This window comes from Phyllobates terribilis, unplaced genomic scaffold (assembly GCF_046119375.1).
Source record: "Phyllobates terribilis strain yellow unplaced genomic scaffold, ASM4611937v1 Scaffold_5__5_contigs__length_657084704, whole genome shotgun sequence".
Lineage (NCBI taxonomy): Eukaryota > Metazoa > Chordata > Amphibia > Anura > Dendrobatidae > Phyllobates > Phyllobates terribilis.
In genome coordinates, this window is record NW_027362765.1 from 212,004,489 (window position 1) to 212,029,845 (window position 25,357).

At 43.8% G+C, this 25,357-nt stretch overlaps 1 protein-coding gene across 1 annotated transcript in view; it reads right to left on the minus strand.

The window, feature by feature from the left end:
• Positions 1-25,357, minus strand: part of AHCY (adenosylhomocysteinase) — a 29,865-nt gene that overhangs the window by 1,378 nt on the left and 3,130 nt on the right. The window contains exons 2-9 of the mRNA XM_073683766.1: positions 12,873-13,063; positions 12,595-12,670; positions 12,303-12,455; positions 8,514-8,626; positions 8,115-8,322; positions 4,166-4,253; positions 3,790-3,907; positions 2,206-2,400 (exon numbers count right to left, since the gene is read on the minus strand). Coding sequence (XP_073539867.1) covers positions 2,206-2,400; positions 3,790-3,907; positions 4,166-4,253; positions 8,115-8,322; positions 8,514-8,626; positions 12,303-12,455; positions 12,595-12,670; positions 12,873-13,063 — 1,142 coding nt within the window. The remainder of the gene's footprint in view (positions 1-2,205; positions 2,401-3,789; positions 3,908-4,165; positions 4,254-8,114; positions 8,323-8,513; positions 8,627-12,302; positions 12,456-12,594; positions 12,671-12,872; positions 13,064-25,357) is intronic.

Here is a 25,357-nt window from a genome sequence, read left to right on the forward strand (position 1 = left end):
TAATTTTGCGGAAGCGCTGCGTTTTCGCCGCCATTGACTTGCATTAGAACGCGCCAATTCCGCAAGACTGCATCTGTACTTGCGTAATTGGCGCGTTCTAATGTGTGGATGGTACCTGGTTGTGGAGGAGAGTCTCCTGTCCTCCACACCCAGGTACCATAAAAAAAAATAAATAAATAAAATGAAAACTAAAGATTATATTCACCTTCCGACGGCCCCCGGACTCCTTCCCTGTGCTGGCTGCCGACAGATCGCGCAGGACTGAAGGACCTGCGCTGACGTCACAGTCATGTGACGGCAGGTCTTTTCAGTACAGCGTACCGCGATCTGACGGCAGCCAGCACAGGAGTGCAGCAAGTCTCGAGGGCCATCGGAAGGTAAGCATTAGATTATTTTTTTTATTTTTAACCACTCTCTCGGGTCACATTATATAAATCCATGCTGTTTGCATGGATTTATATAGTGTGACCTAGTTGTCACAAGCACTTTCCAAGTGATGTTAATCGCTTGGAAAGCGCTTGTCAAATCGCATGAGGAAATGCCAGTGAATAACACTCCATTTCCGCATGTCCCTGGCAGGAAAACGCATGTACAATCCGCATGCGTTTTTTTTCTGCCAGGGAGATGCAGAAACACTCAGGAAAAAATCCTGAGCATTTCTGCATCGTGGGCACATAGCCTTACAGTGCATTTGGCTGAGAAGGTACGTAATAATTGATAAAGTTGTTGGAAGTATGAGAACTAAGCCCTAAATCTCCTGTGTGAAAAGGCGATTGCTTTATTAAACAGTATTGAACTGCTGAAGAGAGCAGACCTTTTCACACTTCTCTCCACTAACAAGCAGTTTGAGTCATGATGCTTGACCACCACACAGTTTGGGACTTCGAATTTTCACAATTGGTGAGATCTAACAAGAGAAAGTCCCAGTTATCTACCAGTCATCACTTACCTACTAAATAGGTGAAAGTTGGCAAAAATCACTTAAAAGAGAAACTGTCAGCAGGTTTTTGCTACCTCATCTGAGAGCTGCATAATGTATCATTTTCCTACATCGCTGGATTCAGCTTCTCTCAGTTTACTGGATGCAGCAGTTCGGACACAAATTTTAGATTTAGAATGAAGCAGAGCTGAGAAAGCTAGCCCCGCCTACACCAGGCTCTCCATGTACAAAGTCCATAGACAGTGAGCTGCTTATCATCGGGGATGGGGCGTTGCCAAACTAATGTAGTCCAGCAAGGTTAATATCTTAATGATAAATCCTTCATAGTTAGTAAACAGCACACACTTTGACAAGTGACAACCCTGAATATTGTGTTTCAGCCTCCATCTCCGGCTTACATAGCACAAACCTGCTGACAGGTTCCCTTTAAGCAAACCCCTTCAAAACTGTCAGCACAGGTACACCGTTCTGTCAGTAAGAGGCATGTCATCTATTCAGCTCCAGCAAAGACCCATGAAAGCAGAAGTCTTCAAGTGTAGTATGCGCAATGTTATAACTCATGCCAACTTTAGATTAGCAGCGCAACATGAATCAAATCAAGTCATATGATCCAAACGTGACACTTACTACTATGGAGGAGCAAAATGTCCCATTTTTATCTGTGCCTCTGCGGTATATGGATTCAGCGCTCATATGCTGAGCTTCTAAGCTTAATAGCAAACTAAAAGTAATAACAATCCATGCAATCGGAGAGGGCCTCAGCAGTAGGACCCCCTGCTGATGATACATTGATGACATGTCTAATCAATAAATGTTTAGAAGTACGGAAGCCTTCTGAGAAGTCCTCTACGATGGCCTGAATAATGATTCAGTACTTTAATATATCAGATATAGCGGAGATTGCATATGCAATTCAAAACAATTTAAGAGTTCCTGGCCTCCGCTCTTCAAAATTACAAAAGACAATTTAAAAAGCTGGCAAGGAGTCCAAAAGAAACCAACTTATTAAAAAAGTATCGTCAACTACAGTAAAAGACCGCAATCAGATGGTTTTAGAAGGCCGAGTGAAAATGTTCACCCAGGCCACGCTGTAGAGTCTAATACGGTGCTTACAAGGGGGAAATAATCCCAGGAAGAAGGGGAGGACACCCCCAAAACAAAACCCTACAACTCCTTTACGTCTGTAGTTTTATTGGTTACATCTAGGAAGTTGTCTTGGGTACAAAGCCCACAAGACAGGAATACAAATTGCCTACAGAACTTACCTTCTTGGGCAGGAAATAAACCCCTATGGGATATTTGTCAGTGTTGGTCCAAAGTTCAATCTGAGCCATAACTTGATTAGTAAAAGAGTTACTCATTACAAAGCTCGGGTGACCCATAGCACATCCCAAATTCACCAGTCGGCCCTCAGCAAGAAGAATAATGTGTCGTCCATTTTTCAAGAGGTATCTGTCCACCTGTCAGGGAAGGAGGTTAAAGAGGTTAGTTCCAGGTTCACGCTACATGTGGTGACTTTCTCTGAATGAATGTGTTACATCTGTGGGTACAAAGTGAGAGCACCAGCTTAAGTGAACATACAATACTACTCTTCATCCAATCCCAGTCACATGGATCATGAAACACTGTTAGATATTCTACATAATAAATCTAAACAAATTTGGAATGCCTAAACATGGATACTCAAAATATTACAAGCTGCAGTGAATTTTTCTCCTTTTTATGAGGATAAAAGATGGCCATCACACACATGCATATCTTGTTTTCTCCACTAGGGGGTCAATGTACGTACATTGGGAAAGGACATGAATAAGTCAGACACCTAGTGACGGAAAGATATATAGAAAGCAGTAAAAGGATACTTGGTATTAAGTATATAAAAAATAAATATTCACTGCCTTCCCTGTGTCTAGAGATGCTATGCCTACCGCTCTCCTCTTGCTCACTTCATGCTAGAAGTACTGACAACTGCAGAGGTAGTGTACACAGTTGGCTTGGTTAACCCCAGAGGTTGAGGTTGACTGGGACATTCAATAAGTTTGACAGAGGGAGGGGGCCAACAAAACAAAAGGCAGGCTTGCAGTGAGCCATGTCGTTTCCCTAACCCCCATAGAAGTGAATAGGAGCTACAGAAACTCCTAGCAGGGAGCTACAGAGTTTTCTCAACTCTGAAGATAGAGGTAGCACAGTACTCTGACAGGTCATTTCTGTAACTTTCATTAGACATCCACGTTCAGCTGACTCAGGGGAGCCACCTACAGTGGCTGGCACATGGATGCAGATATTCCTATCTTTACAAGAACAGCCTAAATAGAAGTAGCCCTCCAAAATGTACAAATAACTGATCTTGCGTGTTATCTTCGCATGGTAAGAAAAAAAAAGGGAGTTTTCAAAACAGTAACATTTTCAGTAGGAGATTTGTCATCAGGTTTTTGATCCCCATCTGATAGCAGCATGAATTGGGTGCAAAGACCCAGATTATAGCCATGTGGGACTATACTGTTTACTGCAGTTTTGATTTAAAACTTTTTTTTCCTGCTGCAGATCTACCAGATTTCTGGATGCCGAGCCCTGTAACCCTGTCCACAACCACTGATTGGCAGCTCTGTGTACAATGTGCATAGGCAGAAAACTGCCAGTGGTTGAGCAAACTCAGACTAGTAGGCAATAGGCCTCTAGTTTTAATTTCCTGATAAAACAATGCCTTTATTAAGCAAACCACACCACGTTTTTACTGAGCAGCCCAGTAAGTGACCACTTGAATCATGCAGCTCTCCATTTAGGTAGCAAAAACCTGGTGACAGATTCCCTTTAAGCCCCTCCATAATAACATCTGGCATAGATCTTACCTGTGGCTTTATATTCACTTTCTTAACAGCATTTTCATTCAACCACTTCACATCTAGTTCAACATCAAAGTGGCCAATGTTGCAGACAATAGAATCGTCCTTCATCTCCTGGAAGTGTCTGATAAAAGAACAGACGAGTAAGGTTAGAGGAAGGACCGAATCGAATGAAGTCGCCATAATGAAGTCAGCTTTTACAGTTTGCCCAGTGCCAAGCATAGGGAATAGTGAATAGCTAATCAGTTAATTAATGAAATTGAGAAAAATCCGGCCAATATGCAGTATAGAATGGGACGGCCTTAAAACAGTATTTTGATGCTTCTGTTTTACGCAATCTCTGGCAATGCAACATGAGTATAAAGATGAAAGACATGCTTACCTCCCCTCCACAATGTCTGTGCATCCTGTTGTGGTGACAAATATGTTCCCTTCTTTGCAAGCCTCATCCATAGTGGTAACCTCATAACCTGGTGAGAGACAACTGCATTCACTTATAGTCCCTGGCTGCAATAGTAGTCACCCCACGCAAGATTGATTAAACGGGCAACTTGTCCTTTACCGATGATGGTGAGGAGCTTGATGACATCACTACTATAATTTGTGAAGTATTTAATCACAGAACTCAATTTTCATTTATAGAAATGTTTTTAATGTCAGCTTTGGTTCCCATATATACAGTAGAGGCCAACATTATGTCCGTTCCGGGGCCTTGGTCACAGCCTGTGTGGTGCAGATTGTGTGCCCTTCAGCCGAAGGCCATGACAGAGGCCCCTAAAAAGGGAGATGTTGGCTTCTGTTGTATCCAAAAATATCAAAGCTGAAATAAAAACCTTATTGAAATGCAACTTAAGTGCCATGGTTCAATACTTCACATGTATTGGGTTCATATTCTACCACGTAGCAGCAGAAATCCAACCCGAACACTGACCATATTTCTACCATAGTTTTCAGTTTGTGAGTATGACCATATTGTAGGTAAGAAAAAAGAACAGGGTACGGTATTCTTAAAAAGGAACCTGTCAGGTCCCATATACCTCCCACACCGCCACCGTAATGTTTGGCACCTAAAGGCATTAACCTAACATTTAAGACTTCTCGCTAAACACCTTCTACAGGAATATGCACACTAGCTATGACTAGTCTAGTGGGGAGTCAATTCAGACTAGACTGGGCTTTGATCCTGTAACCAGACCACAGTGCCACGATTAACATCCGCCATAAAAATAAAATGTCAGTGGCCATAAATCTTGTGCAAGAGTGCAATTGTCTGAGCATGTGCAGTGAAACTAGATGCACTATGCCTAGCTTCATTCACACATGCCCAGGAAGGCAGTAGATTGCACGCATTCAAGAGATTTGTGGTCACCAGGTGCTTCCATAGATCACTAGGGAAAGTCACGCTCCCTGAAGGAGTGATTAAAGGATCCAACCCTTGAATAATATGCATATGACAAGCAGGACCTTGAGTTTTATATTAACCCCTTCACAACATGCACGGCGCATGTTTGGTCTCCCCCTTTTAGGAGGGCTCTGGGGCTGAGCCTGCATCTTTCCTGGCACGACAGCTGTGCCCCCAACAGCTGCAGGTGGAAGCGCCATCCACCCGCTGCTGTTAACATGTTAAAATGGCGCTGTTAAACTCAGACCGCGGCATTTAACATGGCAAAATTGGAAGCGCGTCACATCGCAGGTCGCTGAGGGGTTGGCATGACAACCCAGGGTCTGCTATAGCAAATGAGCACTTGTTACACATAGCAGACGTGATCAGATGACGCAGCCTCTAGTCTCCCATGGAGACTACTGAAGAAATATAATATATTCAGAGCACCCCCTTTCGCTTCATTCAAAACAAAAAAAAAAAACATTTTGTATCGAAGCCTTCAGAATCGCCGATCAATATATAAGTAGAATGAATCCAAAATCAGCAGACAGCACAAAAAAAAAAATAATCAAAAACCGCCAGAATTAAATTCAATAATAGGCAAGCAAAACATCCCATCTACCCAAAAATAGCATCAATAAAAAGGTCAGCTCGTTGTGCAAAAAATAAGCCCTCACACAGCCCCAGATCACGAAAAATGGAGATGCTATGGGTCTCAAAAAATATATATATATATATATATATATATATATATATATATATATATATATATATATATATATATATATATATATATATATATATATATATATATATATATATATATATATATATATATATATATATATATATATATCCCCCCCCCACACCAAAATGTTTTAGCCCCAATTTTTGTGCAAATTCTACCGAGTACGCCAATACCCCCATATGTGGGGAAAATACAGTGTTTGGCCGCACGGCAGAGTTCAGAAGGGAAGGAGCATTGTGTGACTTTTTCAACGCAAGATGGGCTGGAATCGAGAGCGGACACCATGTCGTGTTTGGAGAGCCCCTGGTGTGCCTAAATAGTGGAAACTACACCCCTCAAGGATTTTATCAAGGGGTATTAGTGAACATTTTGAACCCAGAGGTATGACACAGAATTTGATAACATTAGGTCATCATATTGAATAAGTTGTCATTGGTCTTAAGTAGCAAGCACTTGCGCTCAACACTAGTCGACATATCGTCATTTTTTTAACTTTTCAAAAAAAAAAAAAATCTCAAACCTAACCCAACGTTTATTTTTTACGCCGTTCCTCGTGCAGTATAAGTGATTAGACGACTTTATTCTTCGGGTCCGTGCAATTACAGTGATACCAGAATCATACCAGGCTTTTATGATTGACAGCTGTCACACATTAAAAGACGCATTTTTTGGTAAAATCTAGTTTTTGCATCGCCATATTTTTTAGAGCTATAATTTCCATATTTTGCCCAACAGTCATGTGACAGCTTTTTTTTTGCTGGATGACTTGACGTTTTTATTGGTGCCATTTTCAGGCACTTGACATTTTTTGATCGCTTTCTATTCCGATTTTTTGGAAGGCAGAATAAACAAAAACCAGCAATTCCTGAATTGTTTTTATGGGTTTTTTATGCTGTTCCGTGTGTGGTAAAATTGATAAGGCAGCGTTATTCTTCAGGTCAGTACGTTTACAGCGGTACCACATTTATATTGTTTTTCTATGTTTTGGCACTTTTACAAAAAAAAAGATATTTTATAGAAAAAGATATTTTTTTGCATCGCTTTATTCTGAGAGCTATAACTTTTTCAGCTGATTGAGCTGTATGGCGGCTTGTTTTTTGCGGGACAAGATGACGTTTTCAGCGGTACCATTTTTATTTATATTCATCTTTTTGATCGCGTGTTATTCCATTTTCTGTTTGGCGGTATGATAAAGCATTGTTTTTTGCTTCGTTTTTTACCGTGTTCACTGAAGGGGTTAACTAGTGGGACAGTTTTATAGGTCAGGTCATTCCGGACACGGCGATACTAAAGAGCTGTAGATGCAGAAGATACTTTGGTCATGCACTGCGCATGACCAAAATATCTTCCTGCTGTCTGGTGACCCGGATGTGGTCATGACATCCAGGAAGCAACGGCAGACATCGCTGGACACCGACAGGAGAGGCGAGTATCCCGATCACCTCCTTGCCTCCGCAATGCTGCGATAGACTTCGATCGCAGCATTACAGGGGTTAATGTGCCAGGAACGGTGCGAGACGGCTCCCTGAACATAGCACCGGGTGTCAGCTGTGACTATGAGCTGACACCCGGCGGCTACCGCGCCCGCACAGCCCGTGTGCGGGCGCGATCGCAAAGACGTACTTAATACGTATCAGGCTCTTAAAGCCCAGGGCGCAGATACGTATTAGTACATCTTGGGCTTTAAAGGGGTTAAACAAGCTTTGGATATTTTTTTTCACCACTTCAATAAAAAGAGAACCTATACATGTTTGGCATCTATGAACTCGTAATGACCTGGAGAATCATAATAGCTGGTCAGTGTTAGTATTTAGTGAACATGGTGAACAAAAAAAAAATAATTCTGGAATTGCACTTTTGCAATTTTGCTGCATTTGGAATTTGTTTTCCAGTGCACCATATGGCAAGACCAATGGGGTTGTTCAAAAGTACAACTCTTCCTGTAAAAAAGTCCTCACAAGACCATACTGAATAAAAAAAAAAATAAAAGTTATGGCTCTGGGAAGAAGGGGAGCAAAATTTGAAAGCACAAAAAGGAAAAATGGCCCCATCATAAACGGGTTAAAAAAAAAAAATAAAATAACATACATATTTGTTACAGAAACTTTGCAGTAACATACCCATAGGTCTATGAACCGATCTGTTGGCAATTAGGGAGGTGTAGCGACCTGACACATTACCTATATTATGCATCCTCACCTTCCATGGCTGCCTGCAGAGCATTGATGGGGTCAATCTCTGTAATGATGACTCTAGCACCAAAGGCTCTCAATGCCTGAGCACAACCTTTCCCAACATCTCCATAACCAGCCACTACTGCAACCTTCCCGGCGATCATAACATCAGTGGCACGCTTAATGCCATCAATTAGTGACTCTCGGCAACCATACAAGTTATCAAATTTACTCTGCAGGGAATAGAGAAAAAAGTTATAAATAAGTTAGATGTCCCATAAGCCTGCTGTATTAAAACTAATAGAGGGAAGGAAATGCGCAAGGGCAAATACTTAATCGTTGGGATGGTCCTCGCCACCGAAGTCTGACCGCAAATTTAATGTATGACCTAGATATTATGGAATAGGAGTTCCCATGTACTTGCCTTAGTAACTGAATCATTGACATTAATAGCAGGAACCTTCAGTTTGCCCTCGCTCTTCATTTTGTACAGGTTGTGTACACCAGTTGTGGTCTCTTCGGAAATTCCTTTAATGCCTAAATAGGATCATAGTTCATTAACCAAAGCCCATAGAACTGTTAGTGCAAAACCCATACCAAGCTGGAGGATTAGCGAGTGACAACCTAAACCTTACAACTTTGCGTTGTACATGTTCCTGGTTTTCCTCCATGAAAATGAATAAATTGGTAATTTGACATTTCCAGTTAGGACAGTGTGTGGCATGCCTATTAGTGCCAGACTTCATATGGACATGAAAATATAGAGAAGTATGCAAAAGGAAATCTAAAATAATGTTTATTGTACATGAAAGCCAAAAGACAACATTAAAAACACTTACAAAGCCAAATGGCGAATCACAAACCCATAATAGAATTCAATTCTGCCCTATCAAAAACACATGGTTAACCAATAGCAAAAAAAAAAAAATAAAAAAATATAAAAAAAAACCCACAGTAGGTATAACCAAATCTGTATTCTTGCCCCTGATAAAGCCACAATTGTAGTGGCGATACACATGGGCCATCGCTTTTCTTTCCTTAGGCTGCGTGCCCACTATGCGTTTTTCAAGAGTTTTTTGCCGCTGAATTTCCACAACGAAAACGCTTAAACGCTTGGTAATGCGTGCCCCATGGTCCCCAATGATAATCCGCATGTGCTGTGCACATGCTGCGGAAATTTCCGCTGCGGATCATCATTGCGGAAAAATACGCAGCATGTACGATGTCCTCCCGGTGTTTTCTCCCCTCCGTCTGGTCTGCTGTATGGGCCGCGGTGTTGTGAAGGACCTGCCATGACGTCATTGAGTCATGTGACCTGTCACATGACTCAATGACGACATTGCAGACACCGGACGCAGAAGAGAAAACACCGGGAGGACATTTTTTTTTTTTTTTTAGTTAACCAACTTGGTCACACTACTGTAAATCCATGCCGGTTGCATGGATTTATATAGTGTGAACAAGCTGTCAAGCACTTTTCCAAGTGATGCTAAAATCGCTTGGAAAAGCGCTTGATAACCCGCATGCAGAAATGCATGCAAAGACGCTTGACAAACGCATGTAAAAACCGCATGCGTTTTTTTCCTGCCAGGGAGAAGCGGAAAAAATATGCAGCATTTCTGCATCGTGGGCACATAGCCTTATCAATGCATTCTTTACGGTCCAGGTTGCCGTAGGTGGTCTTCATACATGAACAGACTCATGCACACCATGTAATTGCTTGTGCTGGCAGTACGTTTTTTTTTTGACCCAAAGTTTATATTTACTTTTTTTTCCCTCGTAAGCACTATTAGGATATTATTGGTTTGGTTATTATGCGACTGGGGTTAGGTGATTTTTACCTCACGTGATATAGATTTGCATACTGTATATTAGGTCTATCAGGAGATAGATATATGCCTCAAAAAAATAAAGGGAACACTTAAACAACAGAATATAACTTCAAGTAAATCAAACTTCTGTGAAATCAAACTATCCACTTAGAAGCAACAGATTGACAATCAATTTCACATGCTGTTGTGCAAATGGAATAGACAATAGATGGAAATTATTGGCAATTATCAAGACACCCTCAATAAAGGAGTGGTTCTGCAGGTGGGGACCACAGACCACATCTCAGTACCAAAGCTTTCAGGCTGATGTTTTGGTCACTTCTGAATGTTGGTTGTGCTTTCACACTCATGGTAACATGAGACAGACTCTACAACCCACAGAAGTTGCTCAGGTAGTGCAGCTCATCCAGGATGGCACATCAATGCGAGCTGTGGCAAGAAGGTTTGCTGTGTGTCAGCGTAGTGTCCAGAGGCTGGAGGCGCTATCAGGAGACAGGCCAGTATACCAGGAGAAGTGGAGGGGGCCGTAGGAGGGCAACAACCCAGTAGCAGGACCACTACCTCCGCCTTTGTGCAGGGAGGAACAGGAGGAGCACTGGTAGAGCCCTGCAAAATGACCTCCAGCAGGCCACAAATGTGCATGCGTCTGCACAAATGGTTAGAAAACGACTCCATGAGGGTGGTATGAGGGCCCGACGTCCACAGATGGGGGTTGTGCTCACAGCCCAACACCGTGCAGGACGCTTGGCATTTGCCACAGAACACCAGGATTAGCAAAGTCGCCACTGGCGCCCTGTGTTCTTCACAGATAAAAACAGGTTCACACTGAGCACATGTGACAGTCTGGAGACTCCGTGGAGAGCGATCTGCTACCTGCAACATCCTTCAGCATGACCGGTTTGGCAGTGGGTCAGTAATGGTGTGGGGTGGCATTTCTTTGGAGGGCCGCACAGCTCTCCATGTGCTTGCCAGAGGTAGCCTGACTGCCATTAGATACCAAGATGAGATCCTCAGACCCTTGTAAGACCATATGCTGGGGCGGTTGGCCCTGGGTTCCTCCTAATGCAGGACAATGCCAGACCTCATGTGGCTGGAGTGTGTCAGCAGTTCCTGCAAGATGAAGGCATTGAAGCTATGGACTGGCCCGCCCATTCCCCAGACCTGAATCCGTTTTAGCACATCTGGGAAAACATGATCGCTCCATCCACCAGCGTCACGTTGCACCACAGACTGTCCAGGAGTTGGCGGATGCTCTAGTCCAGGTCTGGGAGGAGATCCCACAGGAGACCATCCACAACCTCATCAGGAGCATGCCCAGGTGTTTTGAAGGGAGGTCATACAAGCACGTGGAGGCCACACACTACTGAACCTCATTTTGACTTGTTTTAAAGGACAAATCCAGGCCTCCATTGGTTAATAAATTTGATTTCCTTGATGTGTGTGATTTTGTGGTCATTCATTCAGATCTAGGTGTTATTTGAGTGTTCCCTTTATTTTTTGAGAGGTGGGTGTGGGTACTCCTCTTATGTGATGTATTATCCGTCTATACACCGCATTAATCTGCTGTATGGACTTGCAGTTTGACTGATTTTTGTTAGCTCCATATTATTGAACACGGTTTGCCTTTATTGCTTTGCATATCCAGCACTAAGCACTTTATTTATGTGTTTTTACAATTTTTTGCCATTGGTTAACCATGTGATTGTATGATAGGGCAGAATTCAACTTTTATGGTTTATGTGATCAGCCATTTGGCTTTAAGTGTTTTTATGACAATTATTTTAGCTGATCCTTTTGGTATACTTCTCTTTATTTTCATGCAGTTTCTCTGGTATGCCGCAAGTTGATCCCCTCTATTATCCAGTTGTTTGCAGACTTCGTATGGACACAATGAATTCTAAGTTCATGAATAAATGCTTAGGAGGGATAATAGATAGGGAACTATGTGAACTATTTTTTTCAGCGAAGTATCAAAAACTAACTCCCTTCACTTGTCCGTTATTGTTCGGGTAAATTAACACTAAAAATATAGCTTTTATTTAATATATTAAAATAAAAGAGCAAACAAAGGATTAATACATTTGTGTACTTTTACAGTGTTGTGTATTCATTGACAATAATTATTTATCTAGGAAATTATTCTCATCTAATTAGACTTCCCAAATGCTTAGCAGGAAAATCATATAATCTGAAACTTCAAAGCACTAATGAGCATTAGTATCTATGTGCTGCCAATATTGTATTAATTAAAAAAAAAAAAAAAACACACTGGTTCTTAAGACAGGATGGTCAAACATTTTCTGTACCACTGGTTGGTATATGCTGCCACCTAGTGATAATAAAAATACCTGCAAGGTGAAAAATTGTGGAAAGTGGCTCACCTTTCAGTAGTTCAGGGTGCTTGTTGTGAACAAGGTTGGTAAGATCTCCACCGTCATCAAGGATCATGTTAAGGGGTTTGCCATCAGAGAAGAACAAGGTTTGCTCAATACACCAGATGTATTCTTCATCAGTCTCTCCCTTCCAGGCATAGACTAACAAGATAGAATAAATTACATTTAAGAACTATAATTAGAATTACCACATTATGGACTAATGGACATTATGTTGAGAGAGATCTGATTGATTTAAAGAAGGTTATATAGGACCTGGTCAGATTTTAAGACCACTCACCCGGTACACCAGTTTTGGCAATGGCTGCAGCAGCATGATCTTGAGTTGAGAAGATGTTACAGCTGGACCACTGCACCTGAAAAGAGAAGGCAACATGTATATATTGCTCTACAGGGATCGATAACCATCATAACTCATCTCACTATGTTCTCATATGGAGAGTTGGCTAGCAGAAACAGAAGCGTTCGCCCTTCACTTGGCAACAAACCAGACAAGAGCTCCACATCTGTAACGTGGTCACCTCCTCACCATACTATGCAGGTTATTAAACCACCCACCTCTGCTCCCAGCACTGTCAGGGTCTCTATAAGGACAGCAGTCTGGAGTGTCATGTGCAGGCATCCAGCGATCCTGGCTCCCTTCAAAGGCTTGGTCTCAGAATACATTTCCCTCATCTTCATCAGTCCGGGCATCTCATTTTCAGCAATTTCAATCGCTTTACGACCCCATTCGGCCAAGGTGATGTCAGCTACAGAAGCAGAGGACAAATCTTAACTTTCATCATAGTACCCAATCTATTTTCAAGTCGACAGACCAAAGAGCATCATAGTTCCCTCTGATAAGATTTGTTTTGATCATAAAACTAGCGGTCAAGACGTGCAGCTATATACAGTAGCTAAAATGCGCCCACATTTCATACTCAATGAAAAAACAAATGGGCATGTCCGCCAAATTTCCTACAGTACTAATCTGGATGACAACCCCGAGCCGGTTTTCAAATTCATGACCAGGCCAATTTTTACAATTCTGACCAGTGTGACTTTGAGGTAATAACGCTGGAACGCTTCAATGGATCCCAGTAATTCTGAGACTGCTTTTTCATGACATTGTACTTAATGATAGGGCTAAAATTTGTTTGATATGACTTGCATTTATTTGTGGAAAAATAAATATTGGAAATTTTTATGTCCTTAAAATCAGGGTTAGGTCATAAAATACTCCATAAACATTTCCCACATGTCTACTTTACATCAGCACAATTTTTGACACAAACTTCTGAACAAAATTTTATTAAAAGTTGACCAGCGATTTCTTATTTTTCCCCAAAAAAGTTTAAATTTTCTTTTTTCCTTTTGGGGACTACATCACATTTGAAGTGATTTTGAAGGGGTCTATGATAGAAAATAACCAAAAGTGACACCATTCTAAAAACTGCACCCCTCAAGGTGCTCATAACCACATTCAAGAAGAAGTTTATTAACCCATCAGGTGCTTCACAGGAACTGAAGCAATTTGGAAGGAAAAAAAAGTTAATTAACTTTTTTTCCCCAAATTTGTTTTATTTTCCTAAGGGTAACTGCAGAAAATGAAACGCCAAAATTTAATGTGCAATTTCTCATCAGCACGCAGATAGCCCATGTGTGGGGGAAAACTACTGTGCGCACGGCTGGGCTCTGAAGGAAGGAGCACCATTTAAATGGAATCTAGAGCGGATGCCATGTTGCGTTTGGAAAGCCCCTGATGTGGCCAAACAATGGAAACCCCCCACAAGGGATCCCGTTTTGGAAGATAGACCCCTCAAGAAATTTATCTAGATGTATGGTGAGCACCTTGAATCTTCAGGTACTTCACAGAAATTTGATCTGTAGAACAAAGACGTTTTAGACAAATTTTTTATTTTCACAAGAGTAACAGGAGAAAAATGGACCCCAAAATTTGTTGTGCAACTGAAGGAAGGTCCCGGTCTGGCTTGCATATCGTGATAGCACAAGAGTGTTATACATTGCCGTCTTCTTGTACCACACCTTGGCTTTTCTCATGGCACTGTATGGCTGGAGGACTTGATCAGAGAGATCAACTCCTCCCCATGTTCCTGTTGTACCCCAGGACACAGTCTGGTTTGGTGACCTGAGTAGAGGAACCTCGTACAGTGGTGGGGGTGCTGCCATAACAGTGTATGATGGTCAAGAAAAGGTCATCCCTCTTATCCTTGTACTTGACCACCAGCATGTTGTCGCTACATTGGGCTCTGCTCTTGCCCTTTGAATCTTAAAGGGAGTGCTCCCACAAAATCCCATTACCAGTAAATAGACTTTATTCGATCACCCATGACAGCACCACAAGAGATTTGCAGAGATTGAAAATTCTAGGGAGGGACCACAGCCTGGAGCACCCTTCTCCCAAAGGTGAGAGGTAGAAACACCCATATCTAGTCTATAGTGCCTATAGAAGGAGAAGACCAGGTAGCAGCCTTACAAATCTCTTCTATTGAAACATCTGCTTTCTCCGCCCAGGAGGTCGCCACAACCCGGGTGGAATGAGCTCTTAGACCTTGCAACACCTAATCACTGCTCGATGAATCAGGCGAGAGCAATAGAATCCCTTATCCACCTAGCAATAGTGGGTTTTGTGGCCCTACACCCTTTCCTAGAACCTTGGTGACATAAAGAATGACCCATCTTTTCTACTGTCCCTAGTAACTGAACACTAATTGATTATACATCTCCTGACATTAACGTATGTAACTTTTCCTCATTTTGGTTTATGGGATTGGAACAGAAGTAGGGCAAAACTATCTCCTGTGTCCTATGAAAGAGTTGCTACCTTAGGAAGAAGATAAGATGATTCTTTGAAGGGGGACCTTCTTTTAAACGAAGGTGGAAGGGATCCCTTTATCTCTGACCTCTTCCACTCCTTCGGTACTAACACCTGGATTTTTATCATTCAAGGGAAAGCCCCTTTTCTTTTGGTCCAGACCCCTGAACATTAAATCTTGGATGATTTCTCCATCCTAGCATCCACAATGCCCATTGTGGAACAGGCTGCCCTGACCACTGCATGCACTTCATTCAGAGTGAAACAGTGGCAACCAGAGTCACTATCCGAGGATGATGCCATCAGGGAAAGATCCTGTGAGCTGTCCTCACCATCAGATACAGGGGAGATCTCCTTGTCTCTCCCACCCACCACCCTTCAGTTTCTTTGTTTTTGAGAGGGCTTTGCCAATTTCAGTTTTAACAAGGGACTTTAACCCTGAAGAGAAGTTATTGGTCTCCTCTGCTTCTGTCTGGTCAATGCATAACAGACAGCCTTTTTTGGGTAAGAATTTGGCAATAGGGTTCTGCACAAGGCACATTCCTTGTGTTTATATTTAGAAAAGCACTTCTTTCACTGAAAAGAAAGAAGGGGCGTCTACTACCAAATGAACATTCACGAAGATAACTTACCAAGTACTTAATCGATCAGTACCAGCATAGACAAAGGACCACTCTCAGCTGGGGAATCCTCCCTAGAGTCTGCAGATTCGTCCCGTCTACTGGACCTACTCCCAGATCTGTGCCTCGCCATGGTCGCTTCCATCGCCATCACGAGGGGGACGCCGCACCATATGCTCCCCACGCAACAGCTGATGTTGTAGCTGTTGCTGCTCACTCCATCATGTCACTACAGATGGGCTGGGAAGCACCTGCTCAGTGAAGCCAGTTTATTATATACTGGCACACTGAGTCCCAGCACCTAAAACTTCCTGGTTACGTGACCCCCGGGCGGCATCCGGCGCCCCTCCCCCTATCCGGCGGAGGACTACTCCCCCAGACACACCACTGGTGTGACAAGACCCTGCTGGGACCATCCCCTGTCACCAGTGATTCGGCCGGTACTCCACCCAGCTGCGCTGGAGTCGCTCATCCCCAGGCAGGGGACTCGGCTCAAATAGCGACTGCTCATGTAGCGACTGCTTATGTAGCAGGCCCCCCTTGAGCCCACCGTGGTGCTACCAGGAGCCCGGCACCGACAGAGCTGGAGAAGGCATCCCCACCTAACCCAGTCGGCCAGGCAAGGGAAGGAATCATCCATCCTCATCACAGGTAAGCCTGCACGAGGTTCCCCTCATCAAGGACAGGAAACCAAACTGAGGCGGGAGAGAGGTGCCGCCCTTTTAGCCTGTAGGTTTCCTGTCCTCGGTGGTCGGATCCCCTCTCTCATGGTGCCGTCATGGGTGATCGAATAAAACCCATCAGAAACAGCATGAATAGCTAGACATATATACTTCATTGGTTGAGAAATGCTTCCCTTCCATCACACCTACATATATACATACACACACACGTCAAATGTCAGGAAAGGGGGTTAAACAAAGTTTCGGAAGCCATATTCATATAGCATGCCTGGCCTGACCTTACAACCCTATATTGTGCCTATAAAGCTGTATGTTCATGTCAAGAGAACTGCCATCAGTCGGGGTATTGCGGTTCATATACAGTGGCATGCGAAAGTATTCACCCACTTTGGCTTTTTATCTATTTTGTTACATTACTACCAGTGTTTAAATATATTCGTAATCTGATTTGTGTGTGATACATGATCAGCACTAAATAGTCTAAGTTTGTGAAGTGAGAAAAATATAGGCATAAATCAACTAACTAAAATTTGGCAGGTGCATATGTAGTCACCCCTTTTGCGATGAAGCTCCTAAAAATTTCTACAGCAAGCAATTACCTTCATAAGTCAGATGCTTCACAGAGTTCCCAAGCAGAGACTGGAGTATCTATCCATCTATCTATCTATACAACCACAATAAGCCATACACTCAATACAGGGGGCCTCTACGGAAGAGTGGGCAGAAAAGCCTTAGTTACTTACTTACCGGTAACGGGATTTTTCGGAGCCCATGACAGCACCACGAGAGAGGATCCGCCCATCAAGGACAGGAAACCTACAGGTTAAAAAGGGCGGCACCTCTCTCTCGCCTCAGTTTAGTTAACAGAGCATGAGAGGACCGCCAAGGTTAGTTACAATAAACACATCATTACATTACTTTCACCAACTTCTCCCAAAGGTGCACAAAACAAGGAAAGCCAACTCTACGGGAGTGCAAAACACCAGTGAAGGGAGGGAATATACGGGTGCTGTCATGGGCTCCGAAAAATCCCGTTACCGGTAAGTAACTAAGGCTTTATTCGTTCTCCCATGACAGCACCACGAGAGAATTACAGAGACGAAAGGAAATTAGGGAGGGACCACCGCTTGAAGCACCCTTCTCCCAAAGGCGAGATCGGCAGAGACACCCAGGTCCAATCTATAATGCCTATAAAAGGTAGAAGGAGAAGACCAAGTGGCAGCCTTACATATCTCTTCGATGGAAAGCCCTGTCTTCTCCGCCCAGGAGGTGGCCATCGCTCTGGTGGAATGAGCTCTCAACCCCTCCGGAACCTCCTTATTCCCTGAGGAGTAGGCGAGGGATATGGCCTCTCTAATCCATCTTGCAATCGTAGACTTTGAGGCCTTACAACCCTTTCTAGCCCCCTGATGGCATATAAATAGGGAATTATCCTTCCTAAAACGGATTGAAATCTGTAGGTATTTGAGTACGCACCTCCTCGCGTCTAACGTGTGTAGCCTCTCTTTTTGATTTTTTTTTTTTTTTTTGGGGGGGGGGGGGGAGCAAAAAGTTGGGAGAATTACCTCCCGAGTTCTATGGAACTACTTTTGGAAGAAAGGCTGGGTCAGGTTTTAATACAATCCTATCATCCAGAATCTGAGCAAATGGCGGACATATGGAAAGAGCCTGTATGTCACTCACTCTTCTGGCTGAAGTCAGGGCCACTAACAGGGCTGTTTTAAAGGAAAATAATTTTTTGGGAGACTAAATCTAGGGGCTCGAAGGGAGGATTAGTTAAGGCATCTAGGACCAAATTCAAATCCCAGGGAGAGGATTTTGCTTTGATAATGGGTCTACACCTAAAGGAAGCTTTCATAAATCGTGCTATCCAATAATTTGCTGCAATATCGGAAGAAAACAAAGCTCCCAAAAGCAGACACCTGTACTTTTAAGGTACTAGTGGTAAGCCCCAACTCTAAGCCCCGCTGCAGAAACTCTAGTATTTTCCCAATAGGGGCCCCTCCTCTGGTTTAAATTCAGTAAATCATAAAAACTTCCTCCAGGTCCTAGCATAAATGCGGGTGGTAACGAGTTTTCTGCTAGACAAGAGAGTATTAACCAACAAGGGATTCCCTGCAAATGTAGTAAACAGCACCCTCTCAAATTCCACGCCGTCAAATGGAGACTCGAGGCTGGAGGATGGGAAACCGAACCCTGAGTGAGAAGGTCCGGAATCTCCGGAAGGATCTAGGGATCTGATATGGACATTTTTCGGAGACAAGGGAACCACGGTCTTTTGGGCCAAAAGGGGCATATGAGTATTACTCTGGCCTTGTCTGCCCTGATCTTCCTGATAACTGCTGGAAGCAGGATCATGGGAGGAAATGCATATGCCAGAGGGAATTTCCAGGGAACCATAAAGGCGTCCCCTGTCAGGGGTTCTTCTCTGGGGTTTAGGGAACAGAATGTTGTCGCAAATAAGTCCACTGTCGGAAGACCCCACATTCCTCAAATCTTCTCCAGAATTGTGGCATTCAAGGACCATTCCCCCTCTTTTATGGAAGTACGGCTTAGGAAATCCGCTGTGACGTTTTCTTTTCCTTTTAGATGAATAGCCGAAAGGGAGAGACCATGATCTTCTGCCTTCTGAAGAGGTCTGTCCGCTACCCTCATTAAGCCTCTTGAGTGGGTTCCCCCTTGGTGATTTATATAAGCTACCGAGACTTGATTGTCAGAGAGTATACGGACATGCTGGCCCTGTAAATATATAAGAAACTTGTTGAACGCATAATCCACCGCCAAAAGCTCCTTAACATTTGATGACAACTGTACCTCACTCCTTGACCAGGTCCCCTGAACTAAGTTTCCTTCGAAGTGAGCTCCCCAACCTGCAGCACTCGCATCTGTAGTCAAGACTGCCGTTGGCTTACACTCCCAGGGGACTCCCCTAGAAAGATTATCGTGTCGTAACCACCAATGAAGGGAATGTATGGCCTGAGGACACAGGGTAAACTCACGGTCTAAATGTCCCTCTAGGACCGAGTTGTTATACAATACATCCCACTGAAGAGCCCTTGAATGAAATTGTGACCAACGAACTGCGGAAAAACTCGAGGTTAAGGTCCCTAATAGCGACATGGCTTTACGTAGTGACAGAGGGTTTATCCATACACCGTCTTGCCAAACCCTGGATTCTTGTAGTTTTTTCTTCAGATAAATAACTGTTTTTAGAATCTAAAATGACCCCCAGATACTGCTGAGCTTTTAGTGGAGTTAATCTAGATTTTCCCAAATTTAGAAACCACCCCAAGCCCTCCAAGACAGACATGGTCACCCGAAGGTGGGCCTCGCATTGAACAAAAGAGTTTCCCACTATCAGGAGATCATCCAGGTAAGGGATTATTAGAATGTCTCTTTCTCTTATATGGGCCATAACCTCTGCCATTAATTTGGTGAAAATTCGTGGGGCTATTGCTAACCCAAAGGGAAGTGCAGTGTACTGACAGTGTTTAACCACCCCCTCAATTTCAATGGGCAGCCTCAGGTATTTCTGATAGTAACTATGAATGGGAATATGGTAATAAGCATCCTTGAGATCGAGAACTACCATATAACAGTGGGGAAAAAGCTATTTTATTACTGTTTTCAAGGATTCCATTTTGAAAGTGTCTACTTTAAAGGAAGCTATTTAAAGATTTTAGATTTATAATTGTCCTGAAACTCCCATCCGGTTTCGGGACCAAGAAGAGCGGGGAGTAGAATCCGAGACCCTTTTCTGAATCCGGAACCTCAATCAGGATGTTTTTCCTTATTAAGACTTGAATTTCCGATACGAGAGCAGTCTGGCGTTCTGGGGAGGAACTAAAGGGAACAATCATGAATCTCTTGTGAGGAAAAGCTTGAAATTAAAATTTTAGACCATATTTAAATCAGGCTCAAAATCCAATTACTATGAGAAATCTGTTCCCAAGCTGAGAAAAACAATGACAATCTCCCTCCCACCTGGGCTGATTGAGCATTCCCTGGCTTCTGCTCATTTTTTTGGAGATGAACCAAAGAGAAGGCCTCTACCTTTTCGACCTCTTTCTTCGGACTTGTCCGGTTCCCTGAAGAATCTTCTTCGGATGAATTTTCTTTTCCGAAACGATCTCTTAAAGGAGGGTAGAGGTACCGATGGAAAACCCTTCTTAGGATCTCCGGCCTTCTCCAACAATTCGTCCATAGTCTGGCCAAAGAGATATTCCCCTTCGCAAGGGATTGTACACAGTCTGGACTTTGTCTGTACATCCCCAGGCCAGCATTTTATCTATAACGCTCGTCGAGCCGCATTTGACAGAGCTGATGACTTTGCTGCCAATCTGACTAAGTCCACAGACGCATCAGCAAGAAAGGCCGCTGCACCCTGAACCAGTGGAAGGGAAGAAATAATCTCCTTCCTAGAGACACCATCCCTTAGCTGACTGTTTAACTGTTCCAGCCAAACCATCAGGGCTCTAGATGTGCAGGTCGCTGCTACTGCAGCTGTCTCCCATGCACCTTTTAAGAAGGTATCGGCTCATCTGTCCGTCCAGGGGGTCTTTTAATGCTCCCATGTCATCAAACGGGAGGGAAGTCTTTTTTGCCGCTTTAGCGACAGCAACGTCCAGCTTTGGTGCTTTTGACCAAGAGGAACATATGGCATCCTCAAATGGGCATCTCCTCTTGAAAGATGGAGGAACACTGCCCTTCCTGTCGGGTTTCTTCCACTCTCTATCAATGAGGTCTTTAACTTTTGTATTCACGGGAAAACCTTTTCTCTTTTTCTGACCTAATCCACCAAACATTACGTCCTCCACAGATTTTTCTGCCCTCATGTCTACAATGCCCATGGTAGGCCAGACAGCTTTTACCAAGGCATCAACCTCCTGCAGAGGAAAACACTGTCTATCCGATTCACTATCAGATGAAGAGAGAGCGGAGGAGGAAACGTCAGATATGTCAGAGTCTGAACCCGGCTGAGGTTCCCGAGAAATAGGAGTAGATTCTGAGCCTTGCAAAGCCTATTTCCTCTCCAATTAAAGTCTTTAGGCCCAGGGAAAACTCCGGGGTTTCCTCCGTCATTACTTTGTTAATACACAGCTGGCACAATTTCTTAATATATGCATCTGGGAGCGGATTGCTGCATAAGGCACATTTATGTTTAGATTTAGCTGAACATTTCTTGCTCTGAAAGGAGTTTATAGAAAGAAAAAGGAGGAGGAAACTATTAGTAGAACTTCCACGAAGATTCCACTTACCCCACAGAATATCTGGTACCGTAGAAGCAGAAGAATCCATCATAACCGGCGGGGAATCACGCTGAAGCGGACCATTTTTTTCTGCTCTTAGTGGTGAACTTCCTAGCTGAACGACTAGACCCAGACCGGGAATGACGTTGCACCACCAGTTGTGAGAGCTCCCCAGAGGGCTGCTCCTGCAGCAGTTGTTCTTGCTGAGGTGAAAGCTGCTCCTGTGAATCTCCCATGTCTACCAAGGTAACAATGGGCTGGGAAGCACCTCTATGTTGCCAGGACTCTCTTATACTGGCCATACCAGGTACCATGTGTGGGTGGTTTTTACACAAACCCAGGAGGGAGTTAGTTGTTCCCTCGTGGTTCCCCTCCCCCAGGTGGGCTCACCGCCGCCTGCCCAGCTGACGTTGTCTTCCTCGTGGACACTTCAGCGTCCTCATGCTCGCGCGAGCTCCGCCCACTTCCGGTGACATCCCCGACGCACCGGAAATATGTCACAGGGCCGCGCGGCCCGGATCTCCTGCCTCGTACAGTGTGTGTGTGTGTGTGTGTGTGTGTGTGTGTGTGTGTGTGTGTGTGTGTGTGTGTGTGTGTGTGTGTGTGTGTGTGTGTGTGTGTGTACGCTAGCAGCTCCACACATGGCGGACATCTATCTCCCGTAAGGGGATGTCACGTCTGCCGCAATGCACACGGAGGTGCCCCAATGAGCCCTGCCGTCTACAGAGGCCCAGGACTGACAGCTCCATCCCAGCGCCCTGTGGCTCCCTCTGGGGCAAGAGACCATCTTCTGCAGGTAAGCCTGCGAGGTCTCCCATCATGGACAGGAAACCTAAACTGAGGCGAGAGAGAGGTGCCGCCCTTTTTAACCTGTAGGTTTCCTGTCCTTGATGGGCGGATCCTCTCTCGTGGTGCTGTCATGGGAGAACGAATAAAAAAAAAAGCTTTTTTATTTACACACAAATTGTAAGGCTCATTTTGAGTTTTCAAAAAGACATTGGAGACTCCCCAAATGTATAGAGGAAGGTGCTGTGGTTAGATGAGACCAAAATTGAACTTTTTGGTCACAAAAGGAAAACGCTATGTCTGGCACGAAACCAACACTGCTCATCACCCCAAGAACACAATCCCCAGAGTGAAACAGTGGGGCAGCATCATGCTGTGGGCATGTTTTTAGCAGCAGGGACAGGGGAAATGACCCAAGTGGAGGGGGAAGATGGATGGTTCAAAATACAGGAATATTCTTGAAAAACGCCTGTTTCAGTCTGTCAGTGATTTGAGACTGGGACGGAGGTTCACCTTCCAAGACAATGACCCAAAGCATACTGAGAGCACTCGAGTGGTTTAAGTGGAAACGTGTAAATGATTTGCAATGGCCTAGGCAAAGCCCAGACCTTAATCCAATTGAGAATCTGTGGTCAGACTTGAAGATAGATGGTTTCATCTCGTGAACAGCAAACTAGAAGGGGATGGAGCAGTTTTGCCTTGAGGAATGGGCAAAAATCCCAGTGGCAAGATGTGGAAAGCTCATAGAGACTTATCCAAAGTGACTTGCAGCTGTAATTGCTGAAAAAGGAGACTCTACAAAGTACTGGCAGTGGGGGGGGTTGAATAGTTAGGACAAAATAACAAACATCAGTATGCATTTTTGTTGCTTGATTCATAATAAAAAGACACCCAAATGTTCACAATTTTAGGCATGTTCTTTACATGAACTGATGCAAACTCTCAAAAAAAGAAGAAAAAAAAAAGTGAAATTCCAGGTTGTGAGGTAGCAAAACACGAAAAATGCCAAGGGAGGGTGAATACTTTCACAAGCCACTGTATGGACTATGAAAAACAGGCAACACACAGCAGTTATACTAGTTGTTAACCAACTTCCCTGGAAAACAAAATAAACATCTTATCCAAATAAAACAGTTTTCCCCATTAGACAATTTGTGAATATATTTATGAAGGACTTATTGCATGGATGATTACACCCAAGAACGCAGGCAGTGTCTGTACCCATCAGCTATATGTAGTCAGATCAAGAACAGGGGAGGTGTTGGTTCTTTTCAGCTAGTCTTTTGTGCTGTCCACATGAACCAGAGTCAAGATTAATCCAACAGCCTGGGGCATAGAAAGCAGAAAATTCAATTTAGCAAGGCAATAATCCAGATGGGGGAAATCATCTCAGGCACACTAAAGAATGCAGCGAGCAATGTCCTTTAGGTGCTGCAATTCCTACATAGCTGGTCAAGAGGGGGCGTCATTTCAGAAAAAAGTCGAAAGGCAGATGACAAGTGCCATCTCTACTTCCTTCTCAAAGCTGAAAGGAGACCCAGTGCCCCAACTGAATGACAAAAACAGCATAGTTAATGTATTTATGGGAAAATCCCTTTACTGTAACTACAATAGTATTCTAAGATTAGAGCATCAGTCACACATTACCTAGAGCAGCAAAGCATGAAAAATGTCCATTACGTTGTACAAACCGATGTTGAACTTTAGCCTAGCATAGAGTAGCACTTCTCATATTTTAAGTATCTGAGAACAGAATAGTAGGAAGGATGGGTTCTAAAAGATTCTCAGGACAAAGGAAAACTGTAAAACATCGAGACCACCCAGTGCAGCTATCCGCATATGGCCAGCTCACCGCTCACCCTGGTGGTCAATGGTGATTCGTGTGCACATACAACAGCCACATCACATTTTCACATGTGAACTGCGAGATGCAGGAGGATTCCTTATGCAGCTAGTCAACTAATTAATAACTAAAAGATCACCTCTTAGTTCACATGTATTAGAATTTTTTTCTGTTCTGGAATGCTGGATGTGTGACTTCAGACACCAATGGCGGCCAAGAAACCCCAATGATTTACCAAGTTCTGTTTAGGGATGTGTGCCGCTCCACTCTTCCATCAACCATGACAGAACCTACAACAAGTGACCCCCCATACACATTATATGGGTGTCGGCCAAACAGTGCTTCAGATGAGTGTTCGGGCAACAGCCTTCTCAGCCGCCACTTCTATACATAGAAGCACTCGTTAAGACGAATGCTCCTGTGTTCTCTGAGAAATCCATTAACTGAAGTCTTATCTCATGGAGAACAATGCGAACAGTAGTCTAAAATCAGACATCCTTATCAATCGCTCCCCCCGAACATCAGTTGGCCAGCATCCCCATACACATTAGTCGGCCAAACCCATCACTAATTGGCAGGTTTAGCTGACATATTGCTATGTATGGGGGCCTTAAAGAAGTTGCCCACTACTTGAACAACTCCCCCACGCTTGGCCCTGATAAAATAAAGCCTATACGCACCTCCCGATGCTGGAGCTGTTCTCTGTGTCGGCACTCGCTCTCCCCGGGGCTCCAGTGCCGCTGTTGTGACTCGTGACACCGGCACCCAATCAGCGCTGGCGTCATTGTCCTCGCCTCCTGTTGAACTGAACATGAAGTCAGATCAGCAGCAGCCCAGACTTCCTCTTCATGTTCGATTTGTCCAAAGGAGGGAGCCATTGACACCAGCGCTGATTGGGGACCGTAGTCACAACAACCGCACGAGAGCCCCAGAACTGCGAGTGCTGACACCGCTGGAACGGCAGTATCAAGGGAGGAGAGTATAGGCTTATTTTTATTGGGACCAAACATTTAGATCAAGAAGGGGGATGTCAAAGTAAAGGACAAC